The sequence below is a fragment of the Primulina huaijiensis genome, unplaced genomic scaffold, assembly GCF_012295235.1.
Source record: "Primulina huaijiensis isolate GDHJ02 unplaced genomic scaffold, ASM1229523v2 scaffold42781, whole genome shotgun sequence".
Classification (NCBI taxonomy): Eukaryota; Viridiplantae; Streptophyta; class Magnoliopsida; order Lamiales; family Gesneriaceae; genus Primulina; species Primulina huaijiensis.
The window spans coordinates 230,805-242,252 of record NW_027360306.1 but is presented as its reverse complement, the minus strand read 5'-3'; the positions used below and the strand labels follow the sequence as shown (position 1 = coordinate 242,252).

The 11,448-nt window shown below is 35.0% G+C and overlaps 2 protein-coding genes across 9 annotated transcripts; one reads left to right on the top strand and one right to left on the bottom strand.

The window, feature by feature from the left end:
* On the top strand, positions 1-3,378 carry LOC140969832 (uncharacterized). Of its 3 annotated transcripts, none has more exons than XM_073431333.1 (3): positions 1-493; positions 642-1,356; positions 2,146-3,378. In XM_073431333.1, exons 1-3 carry the CDS (start codon positions 126-128, stop codon positions 3,205-3,207), a joined length of 2,145 nt encoding a protein of 714 aa, XP_073287434.1. In that variant the 5' UTR covers positions 1-125; the 3' UTR covers positions 3,208-3,378. The 3 variants fall into 3 exon arrangements, with proteins under 3 accessions (XP_073287434.1, XP_073287435.1, XP_073287436.1); XM_073431334.1 differs by having other exon boundaries at positions 3-493; positions 2,149-3,375; XM_073431335.1 differs by having other exon boundaries at positions 267-474; positions 2,146-3,377.
* Positions 3,379-5,178: 1,800 nt separating this feature from the next.
* Positions 5,179-9,574, bottom strand: LOC140969833 (protein EMSY-LIKE 3-like). Of its 6 annotated transcripts, XM_073431341.1 has the most exons (10): positions 8,928-9,573; positions 8,715-8,839; positions 8,429-8,631; positions 7,960-8,316; positions 7,684-7,872; positions 6,809-6,877; positions 6,177-6,392; positions 6,014-6,082; positions 5,873-5,930; positions 5,179-5,507 (listed from the first exon to the last, which is right to left on the bottom strand). In XM_073431341.1, the coding sequence occupies exons 3-10, from the start codon at positions 8,525-8,527 to the stop codon at positions 5,491-5,493; spliced, it is 1,074 nt and encodes a 357-aa protein (XP_073287442.1). In that variant the 5' UTR covers positions 8,528-8,631; positions 8,715-8,839; positions 8,928-9,573; the 3' UTR covers positions 5,179-5,490. The 6 variants fall into 6 exon arrangements, with proteins under 6 accessions (XP_073287442.1, XP_073287438.1, XP_073287439.1 ...); XM_073431337.1 differs by lacking the exon at positions 8,715-8,839 and having other exon boundaries at positions 7,684-7,866; positions 9,318-9,574; XM_073431338.1 differs by having other exon boundaries at positions 8,715-9,573.
* Between the last annotated feature and the right edge of the window lie 1,874 nt (positions 9,575-11,448).

Here is an 11,448-nt window from a genome sequence, read left to right as displayed (position 1 = left end):
AAAATGCAACCCTAGACCAGACCTCTAATAACACACCACTTAACCATGAATTGACGAGATGCAAATTTCCCAAACAAAATTCAAACTGTACGCACCGTACCGTAAATCTACCTTAAAACACTCGCATGGCTCTACCGGATAATAAACAGGATCCCGACGGCGACGATTCTTTCCGATGGGGGACCTGGGAAGAGCTTTTACTAGCCTTCGCCGTCCACCGCCACGGCACTGGCGCGTGGTCCTCCATCGCATCCGAGCTCCAGAAACGGAGCTCCGACCCTAATCTCACGCTAACCGCACAAAACTGTAGGCAGAAATATCTCGACCTGAAGCGTCGTTACGTCGCTCAGAATGATGACGAATCTGTTACCGGCGACAAATCGAACGACGAAGAAGAAAGCGCGGCCTCCGTAACCACGTTGCTGGAGGAGCTCAGAAAACTACGGGTTGCCGAGCTTCGGCGGGAAGTCCAACGTTTCGATCTCAACATCGAGTACTCTTTTACGATTGAATATATGCGTATTACGTTCCATGCCATTCCCATGTTAGAGATCTGCACGTCCAAAGTTCTTCAAAATAACGAGTGTGGTTTTTTTTAAAAAAAATTAGTATTCATTAATTTTTTGGCGTTTGTTATTCAGGTCGTTGGAGTCGAAGATGAAGAGTATGGAAGAGGAAAGAGATAGAGGCTCCAGGAGAGAGAGAGCCGGGCCGGATCTAGAGAGGAAGAGTGAAGAGAATAGAAGCGAAGAGGACGTCAAACCGGATGAAGAGCCTTCGCCGGAGCCGGTTGCCGGCGGCGATATGCTTGCCGGCGACGAAATAGAGAAGGATCACATGTCGGTGAACGAATCTAATTCCACAGATCTCGAGGCGGAGAAGACAAGAACTGGTGAGAAAGAATTAGAACCGGTCGAAGCAGAAGCGGCAGAGGCTGAGCGTAATAGAACCGGGGAGTCAAGCGAAGAACCGGCAGATATGACCTCTGAACCGAATCTGAAACCGGATCGCGAAGACTCTTTCAACGGCAGCTCAAACAGCATAGAGAAAGAATCAGGTAAGGCGGCGATTGCCGAACGAGCGAGCGAGTCGGGAGAATCGGAGGCAGAGTCAAAGGGAGGAAACGGGGCAATGAAGGAGAGTTCCGATGTGCAGAGCTCAGCGAGTAGATCGAAGGAGGAGGAGGGTATCGATAAGGCGCGGCGAGGCAACACCAGTGGCGATGAACGTGACCACGAGGATCAATCTCGTTCCGTTAAAGATCTGTCTGCTCAATCGCAGCCGTTGATTGACTTTCTGCAAGTTATACGGTCCCACAAGCTCGGCTCCGTATTCGAGCGGCGACTGAGAAGCCAGGTGAATATTTAATTTATGATTCATTTGGCTATTATTGTTTTTTATAAGTTTGAAGCATTGTTAAATGTGGAAAATATATGATTAGCGACTTAAATTTCGTTTCATACTTTCATTAGGTTAAAATTAATTTTTTTAAATAATTTGCAATTATTTATTGAAAAAAGAACTCGGATTCACGCTAGCCTACCTCTTATTATTTTCTCTTTTTGGGCTGGCAACCACTTATTTCTTAGACCCTCTTTGCTCTCATGTCAATTTCTTGAAACGTGTGTGATTTTTTCTCCGCTGCTTATTACACTGAATTCAACCCTACTGAGGAAAAGAAAGTAAAATACATTTCTGAGTCAAATTGGTGCATTGAGTTCGGATTAGGAAAACATAAAGTTATAACGTTTTTATTTAGTCGTCTCTTTTTTTAGGAAAAACAATTGAAGATTATTCTTTATTTGAAATTCAAAGCTTAGAAATCTAATCATTTAACTGTAATCTACCAAGTTGTTGCTTCTGCCACAAATTCGTTTCAAATGTACAAATATTAAATTATTTTACCTCAAGAATAATGTGTTATCCATTCACGGTCTTAAAAGTTATCTGATCAATTCTTAGAAAGACTAGCAGTACTAGATCTTGAGTTGGATGATTAGATTCTTCTTTCAGTGCTTCATACTTCGCTATTTTGAATATTCTTTCTTCTCCCCTGCTGGAAATCGCCTTCTCGTTAGCCTATTGTTTGCAGAACTACTGATGTATTCACATCTTTGTCTTGGTGACATATTGCTTCCCCTTTAGCAGGAAACATCCAAGTATCAGAAGTTGATTCTCCAACATATTGATGTCGAAACAATAGAACAAAGGTTGAAAGAAGGTTGGTATTTGGTGTCCAGAAGCAAATTCTTTCGTGATCTTTTGTTGCTTGTCAACAATGCACTCGTCTTCTTCAGCAAAAACTCCTCAGAGGCCCAGGCTGCAATCGAGTTCCGAAAACTCATAGCGAAAGAGATGTCGCAGAAATTTACCAAATCAGAGTCTTCATCGAGGAAACAAATTTCTCTACAATCCCTATCTTTAACCAAGAAAGAAGACCACGAGGCCTCTCACTCTTTGCTGTTAAAGCCTAGAATACCAGGCTCGTTGATAGTTTGTCGTAAACGTAGTTCCATTGCGGCGAAGGCAGCAGGATCATCTTCAGGGGCTGATAGTAAGAAGAGAGAGCAAACTGCATCGCTAGCCGAGGAGAAGGATACAAAGCTTCAGTCTTCACAACCCTCTGAAAATGCTGAAGAGCCCAAAATCACAAAGAAGAGAACCAGGGATAGATTTCCTTCTGTTGCAGCCAATTCGAAGAAAAATGGCAAGAATCAATCCAACAACAGTGGAAATAAAAATCCAGTGGCAGAATCAGGGAAAAACCAGGGAAAAGGAGGGTCATCTTCTCTTCATTCAGAACCGAAAGGTGAAACTAAAAAGAACCAACCCATAGTAGACTCAAAGAAACGTGGTGCAGCTAACTTCTTAAATCGGATGAAGCAAAGTTCATCGTCTAACAATGGTGCGCTGCTTGATGCACTAAAGAATACGCCGTTAACTAGTGAAAGTACTAGCAGTAAAGGAGGATCTGAACAGAAGAAAAACGACAGTGGCAGACGTGGTGACAAGAAAGATCATCAAGTTGCTACCAAGCGAAGCTCAGAAACGAGGCAAGCGAAAGAAAAGGGTAGCCCGACAAAGAGGAATGTTGGGAGGCCTCCAAAAACTGGTACTGCTTCCCGGCCTAATTTAGGTAAACGGGGTAGGGAAAGAGATGAAACCCCAGTTTCTAAACAGCGAAAGAAAAGATCAAAGAAGTTATAGCACTTACGAAAGAAAAGGGATAGAAAATCTGTGCTTAGTATATATGGATTCACGTTTCTTTGTTATAGATTTGCTTTTATTCGTAACAAGTTATTCTTCTTTTTTCATGGTAACATTTGTCGAATATGAACATATTCAATACTAGTGTAGGAATTAAGATTACGTTTCTACGGATTTAAATATATTTTTGTTGTTTAAAAAAAGTAAAATCATAAACTGCACATTCATAACTTATATGTTTATATAATATTTCATGTTAATTAAGATGGATTTCAAGTTCATCAAAATGTCATTTGAAACTCATTAGAATTTGTATTATTAATATGTAAATAAGTAGAGTATATTATTTCATTTTAAATGATAAAATTCAATTGAATTCAATGGATTTCAAATTCATCGTTGCGCATGCGAGTGCGCTAGAGGAGATAGTAGTATGTAATTATATATAAAGCGTGAGATCTTTAGCGGTCGTTTATGTTACAACAATTTAATCTGGAATAATACCTCAACCAATTTATAAAAATAATATTTAATAAAATTCTAACTTATCTACTACTACAATATCTCAGCCACTTTTCAAATTAATAAATTCACATTAATTAGACAATTTACAAATGTGTTTGATATAATTGTCCCGTTATTTTTTTAAAAAAATCACACCGATAATAATTACAAGATAATCAAAATTATTTTCAATATAATTATACAAATTTTTTTACAAATAAAAATTAACAAAATAATAATAATAATAATTACCCATAAAAAACAAACATCATGTTGTGTTCATACTTTTATTAGTGTAAAGAAATCGAGCATGTTCACAAACTTTTCAATTCAATTCAAAAAAAATTTGTTTTGTGTTCGAGCTAATCGAATTCAAACCCAATTTGAATATGCTTGAAATTCGACTCCAAGTTATTTTGTTCGATAATTTGCAAGTCTTAATATTTTTATTAATATAATTTATTCGATTCGATTATTTAATTCCGATCAATAATTCGAATAATTCTCAAATATGGTCACTTTTTTCTTCTGAATTTAGTAAAAACTTGTGTGAAATGGTCTCAAGGGTCGTATTTTGTGAGACAGATATCTTATTTGGATCATCCATGAAAATATATAACTTTTTATGCTAAGAGTGTTACTTTTATTGTGAATATCGGTAGGATTAACCCGTCTCACAGATAAATATTCGTGAGACCGTTTCACAAGTGATTTACTCTCTGAATTTAACCAAAATTTGTAAAATTTTCTAATTTTGAATCGAATTCGAATATAACTAATTCAAACGAAATACGGGTTTTAAATTTTTTGTTGTATTTGACTCGAATCAATTCGTTTACACTTCTAGTTACAATAATTCTTTAAATATTTTTAAAATAATATTTTTCTATAATTATACTGGTAAATTTTTTTAGAGTACTGGTAAATATTTTTATCAACGTTGGATTACAGGTTATATAAAATAAATATCACATTCACTTGGTCAAAATTTAAGAGCGGAAATCTTAATAATGCTCCTTTTGTTTACGTCATTACATAACTTTGATCAATTTCCCACAAACTGGAAAATCATAACTACAATTAAAAATTGAGACCGTCCAAATGCTACCAGAAACCAAATGCGATTAATTACATTTGCCTCCTTTGAGATTTTTCATAATAACAAAAAATTCAACTGTATTTAAATATTATTACATATATCAATATAAATATGATAATTTTTAACATTTCATGCACCCCTCTTTTTAGTATTTTTCTCACATTTAACCCACTAAAAATTTAAGATAAACACAAGCTTAGGAACGTAAAATGTAAGATAAATACAAATTTGATATTTGTGCTTCTAATTTTAGAAGTTATAGGATTTATTTGTTACTTTTCACAAAACACAAGAGGCTACATTTTACATTTATATATAGTTGGATTTTTTGTAACTAACCATGACAAATCTCGGGGAGATAGATGTAATTATCCCACAAAAAAATAAAGAAGCAAACTTTGAAGGAATACCTAATATACAGGAAGCGGAAATGTAAACGTATACAAGTCCAGTTAACCATTAATTCTATTAATACAGGAATACTTTAGCATGGTACTGCCTCGGAAACTACATTTTTGGCATCAGAGGACACTTGAAACTAAAAAGCAAAAAAGGAAACCAGATTACAGAGAGCAATACATCGAGGACCTTACCAATTCTCTAACGCCAGCTCTTTTTTATACCATCTCAAGATCACAGCTCGAGCAAAAATAACCAAAGTAGCGTCGCCTGTCCATTGATTAAGGGTGCTCACCATCTGAAACAATCATTGAAATGCAACCACAAAGTATAATCAAAAGCATGAATATGTTCATGCTGGCAAACGGAACAGTAAGCCACATAGTCAAACTACTGTCTGGGGTAAAAAAAGTGGCAGTGCAGGGATACTGATACCTCACGGCTAGGCACATGCGTCTCACAAACATGCATCATGTACAGAAAAGCACATGCTAGCAGCAAAGATTTACTACAATGGAATTGGAGAGCTGTACCATTCTATGTGCAAACAAATTTCAGTCACATAGGTCACAAATTTAGTAACCAATCTGTGTGCAAACAAATTTAGCAACCATCATACAGTCAAGATAACCCACAACAAATTAAAGGAAATGTGATTGTTACCACTATCACATGCAACTGCAAGTTTTGCTATCACTTCGATCAGTGTTTGTTCATGTTCCTGCATCAGCAAATTACAATTGAACTTCAAGCGCAAAAGCTTAAGGACAAAATTAAAATTATTGCGCTCGAAAAAGTCTCAACCTTGAGCATTTTCTTAGCTTTCTCCATCTCTAGTTCATCAGGATGGCTTGCATCAAGTACCTTCTTCACCTGCCATCAAAAAACAAGTGAAGTGATAAAAGAGAGAATAAATAATCAAAGCTCCACAGTACAAGAAGATAAATTAGATAATCAGTAATAATACCTTGTTTATTAATGTGTCTGTGTGAAGTATCTCAATTTCTCCCAAATCTTCCTTGACGACCCCATTCCGTAATGTTCGAATTTCATTTGAAATATGATTTGATGAGGATATCCTCCCTCTTTCTGCATCAGATCCACCACCAGTTTGTACCCCACCTTCACCTGGTCGAGATAATAGAGGATTATTACCAACCCATCGAATATCCTCAGGAGGAATCTGCATTGGGATCGGCGAACAAATCAGACGAGCGAACAACAAAAAAAATGGTAAGGTGGTCTGAATTAAATTAAAGAACAAACTTAATAACTAATAGTCCACATATGCCAATCAACCTCCTAAAAATGGACATCCAACACTCAAATATCTCACTTAGTTAATTTCTACTTTGTTTCTTCTTATATACAAAACTAGTTACGTTATCATGTTGAGTCAAGTAAAGGTGTCGACAATATATAAGAGACGAGCTGGTTTGTTCTAGAATTACCTGTGGCAAACTTTCCACAGTACCAAGAATTTGGTGTGGCAAAATTCATAATCCATTTAGAAAAGGCAACACAACAATCAACATAACATCACACAAAAATAACTTTAGCCAAGAATAACTATCAACACAAGAAACAAAAGACATCTACCTCCTTGATATCAACCCATTCCAAGGTTGCATTTGGTGTGTTGCTATCATAAACCAAAGAATGACGGCCCTGAGAAAAAAACAGAAACTTTACTGCCAATCAAAATTGATTTGTCTGAATAATTGATATAACCTAGGTATTCCATGGGGAAATCTGAAAAGAGAATGACCCCGCTATAATATAAGCTTATGGTTGGATAATATAAGGTATGTACAACTTCCAATTTTAAAATCCAAAATAAAAGGTAATGAAGTGGATACAACAGAAAATCCATTAAGATGATTTGAAATTTATGAAACTACGGGTAGGTCATAGGTAAACAAATGGCTGCCAGTTAAAAGAAAACACAGGACACAGACAATGTTGTGCCACATTATAATGAAAAATTGTCATAATGGTACGTGCAGTGTACCAATATCAATGGAATTAAATGCAATGTCTTCAACCATAAATATAAGCATATCCATGACTTTGCCTTTCCTAAATGCTTAAAGTTATACGTCCACGGTCGCAAAACTCAAAACAGAGGAAAATATTAAAAATATGTTTTGATCGAAGGAATTTGCTATAGATTTAAAATTCATAGCTTATATCCACCATTTAAAACAAAAAAAATTGTTAACATAATTAGGCCACAAATTTGAATCATTTGAGTCATTTAAGCAAGCGGTCAATTTAATTTGTATAAAAATTACTATCGAGTCTGATATGATGAACAAACAACAAATCCTTCAATCCAAACACGTAAGGAAATAAATCATACCAAATCCATTTTAAGGCATGACCAACTTTATTATACACATTTGAAGATATTTCCAAAACCACGAGGTTACAATAAATACATATGCGATGAGAGAAAATAAAAGAGGTCATACGTCTGCAGGATTGTAATCAGTAATTAGTGCCTCGTAAAAATTATTGTCTGCGGGCCATTTTATCATCACCCTCCTACCAATTAATGGGTCACGTATGCTTTCAGCTGGGTCATCCACAAGAACACCAGTGGAATATTGATCAGTAAACTCATATTGCATGGATTTTGCAGATGGAAAAGCAGGCTGACCCTATCCAAAAAGGGAAGAGAATATTAAATAATCACAGTAGAAGTCTAATTTAGGTTCAACAAAAACATTTATATTTCCATAACATACAGCGTTAATCCTTCGGCCACCGGGTCCTACGGGAGGTCCCCGTTTTACAGCTGAAGGTAAAGGAGTTGCATTAGAGGTTACTGACTGAGGGTGCAAAGATTGAGATGGTGTGCCAAATTGACTTCCTGGCTGAGATGTCTTCTGCTTTTTGCGAGATTGTGAAATTGTTGGACTGGGTAGTTGGTTGTTGACATGCTGTGGAGCATTGACCACCGCACTGCGGTTCCCAACTGCCTCTTTCCACTCTCTGATTCTCTGAATGAGCTCATCTGCATTGACCTCGGTAAGCGTTTCTCTGTGCTCATCATCTGAAACCCTCAGCTCTCTCCTTAGTTCTGTTATCAAACCTTCTTTCTCCTGAGGAACAAAGTTATCACAAACCATCCCAACCAATTCAAGTAACCTATTTGACAAAAATCATAATAAAAAACTCCCGAGAATAAGAAACGGATAAAGAAATACAATCTACCCAAGATAAGGCATTAGATTGAGCTTTAAAAGCTCGTAAAACTGCACCATATGCTATTTTCTCCAGATTGTGAATTTGAAACTCCATATCACCTTGCATCCTTTGATATGATGGTAAACCTACCAATGCTCTTCCATTTTCTGCTACACGACCAACAACAGGAACTCTATTATACCGCAGCTGGGGACAATCATCGTCAGTACCTGCACTTATTTCAATTGACAATCAATGGTGCAAGAACCGGTTCTAGAGGTAAAAAAAGGTTGCAGGCTTCAATTTCAACTACCATATCTTTAGGTTGAAAAATGTTTCCATGGTTCAGCAGTTCACCCGATTAGGTGGTGTATTATGTATTATTTGGGTGGTTTTGATTGTTGTGAAACAAATCAAACCAGGGAAATAACTCGAGCTCTTCTTGCGAAAATTAGAGATGGAAGTTAGAAATATAAACCCAGCAATGAAGGAATTATAAGAGCATTCTTATAGAAACAGGGTGTACCTTTGCTAATAAATGCTCAAGCAACTTCAGAAATTACTAGCAGAAGACCACAACGAAATATCTACTTACAGAATCCTCAATTTGGAATGATGGTTTTTGAGAAATCCCAAGGCCAGGGAAACATAGAAACCTCAGAAATCGAAATCCCCATAATTATTTTCTCGTTACATTTCACTGTATTAATGGTTGCCCTAGATTTCAACACTATAATTCCCAAAAGATAAAAGGATAAAAACAAACCAACCCTAAGCTTCTCCAACGTACCTCCACAACATCGATAAAAACATTATAATACCAAATATCACACAATCTACTAAAAACCCTAAAAATTTAATCAAAACCCAGTAATCCGATTAAGATGATGAATTAAACAAGATATCAATAACATACCACTGCTGTCTATAGCTTCATATTCCATAGAAAGAAGGTTCCAAAACGATTTTCAAATTTCCCCAATCCAAAACGAAAGACACCGATACAGAATCTGGAGACTCGGAGGTATAAGAGAGAGCGAATTTGACTCTAAAAAAATATTATTACGGAGAATTTCGAGCAAAGGCGTAAAATCATGGCTAGCGAAAATCGAAATGCGTTTGTTTATACATGTGATTTGGTTCCTCTCCGATTCGCTGTCCTTCAATACTAGCAGTGAATTTAATTTACAATTTGGGCCTCGTAGAAACTAATGGTCCATATTCATTTATTTTTTGTTCAAGTCCACTACTAATCTGTTGGGCTGAAATAATGTCTGGGCTGTGAGTTCTTTCCACCCAATTTAATTTCGAAAATTTTGACAAAAGATATATTTAATTGATTTTTTTAAAAAAAATTTATAATACTCGGCACTATAAGTTCCTTCTTTTGCATAATTTTAAATTCTTTTATATCTTTTAATGTTGTATTTTTATTACGACAGTTTTTGGGTTATATTTTAAAATACTTTTCATTTAATTTCATGCTTTTAAATGTCTTCTACAACAAAGAACATAACCTGATCCATGTCCATATAATGATCCATTAAAAATGGGCCAAACTTTTTAAAGCCCAAATAACAGCACTCTAACAATCTATATCCTCTTTAAAAAAAATCGATAGCTATTTTTTTTAAAAAAAAATAAAATGTTAAACCCACATGCTAAAAAATGGAAAATAAAAAGACACACCAAACCACGTAGATATATAATTATTTTGTGAAACTGTTAATATTAAGCTATTATTACTAGATTAAAAGTTATAATTGTTGGTAAATATATAAATTTTTTTTTTTTATATATGTGACAGCTCAGAAGACAGAGTTCTATATTAATCAACTAATGGATATGAGAAGTTGCATTTACTCGAAATTGCTTGTGTAATTATTTTTAATTCGATTCAATTCGTTGTGAATAAGTGGAATTATTTTGCATTTTTTTCATCGATATTATAAATATAAGCAGATTTTCTGTGAGACGATTTCACGGACATTTATTCGTGAGACAAGTTGACTTGATTTATACTTAGAGTAAAATTAATCTTTTTTTATATAAAAAGTAATAATTTTTTCATGAGTCTGATCGCGTAGGAGATACTCCTTATAAAATTGATCCGTTAAACGATTTCATAAAAGTTTTGCGTGTGTGTTCATATAATTTTAGTTATCATTTCGTCTTCTTTGTAGAGTCTATCATACGTTATATTTAAGCAGTGAATTGCATAGTATATATTTTTAAAAATTAAAAGTTAGTAATTTAATCAATAGTTAGAAAAAAAGTGTTAACAACTAGTTAACCTTCTGTCTCTAGTTTGTGATGGTAAGTTGGTAGTCACTCTAATTAAAAGAGAGGTCAATTCCATTTGCTGCTTTTGCACTTTATTCTCTTATATATATTAAATTACCAAAATAAAATAATAAAATAATGCGATTTTTCTACATTTCAAAGGAGAGAATCCCCTTTAATCATCATCACAAACTCATCATTTCACTTTTTTTGCATCGTATGGTCGAATTCTTATTCCTACCAAATAATAATTTTAACCTAATAAACTTAGCATTGGTAAAATATCTTATGGACAATTAGTTTTTTTAAAGACTTAATTACGTTTTTTAAGTTGTCTAAAACTAGAGATGACAACTTTCTCCACGGGTTTAGGGCCCCACGGGAAAAACCCGAAACGAGGACGGGGATTCCTAATTTTTTTGGGTTCGGGGATTTTTTTAAATCCCTATGTAGTTCGGGACGGGTATGAGATTACTATCCACATCCCTTAAATCCCTGAACCCACTCCGAAAATAATATCATTAATAATATAATATTATTATTATTTTTTAAAATATTAATAATATTATTATTATTAATATTGATATTGATATTACTATTAATATTATATCTAATAATAATAGATAATAATTTTTGGTTTGAGAAAATTTCCGAATTCGTCATTGTCTTGTCACATTAATATTTTTGAAACGGATATGGGGGCGAGGATGGGAAGTTGATCTCCGAAGTTTCGGGTTTAGGGATTCGCTGAACCCGAAAAAACG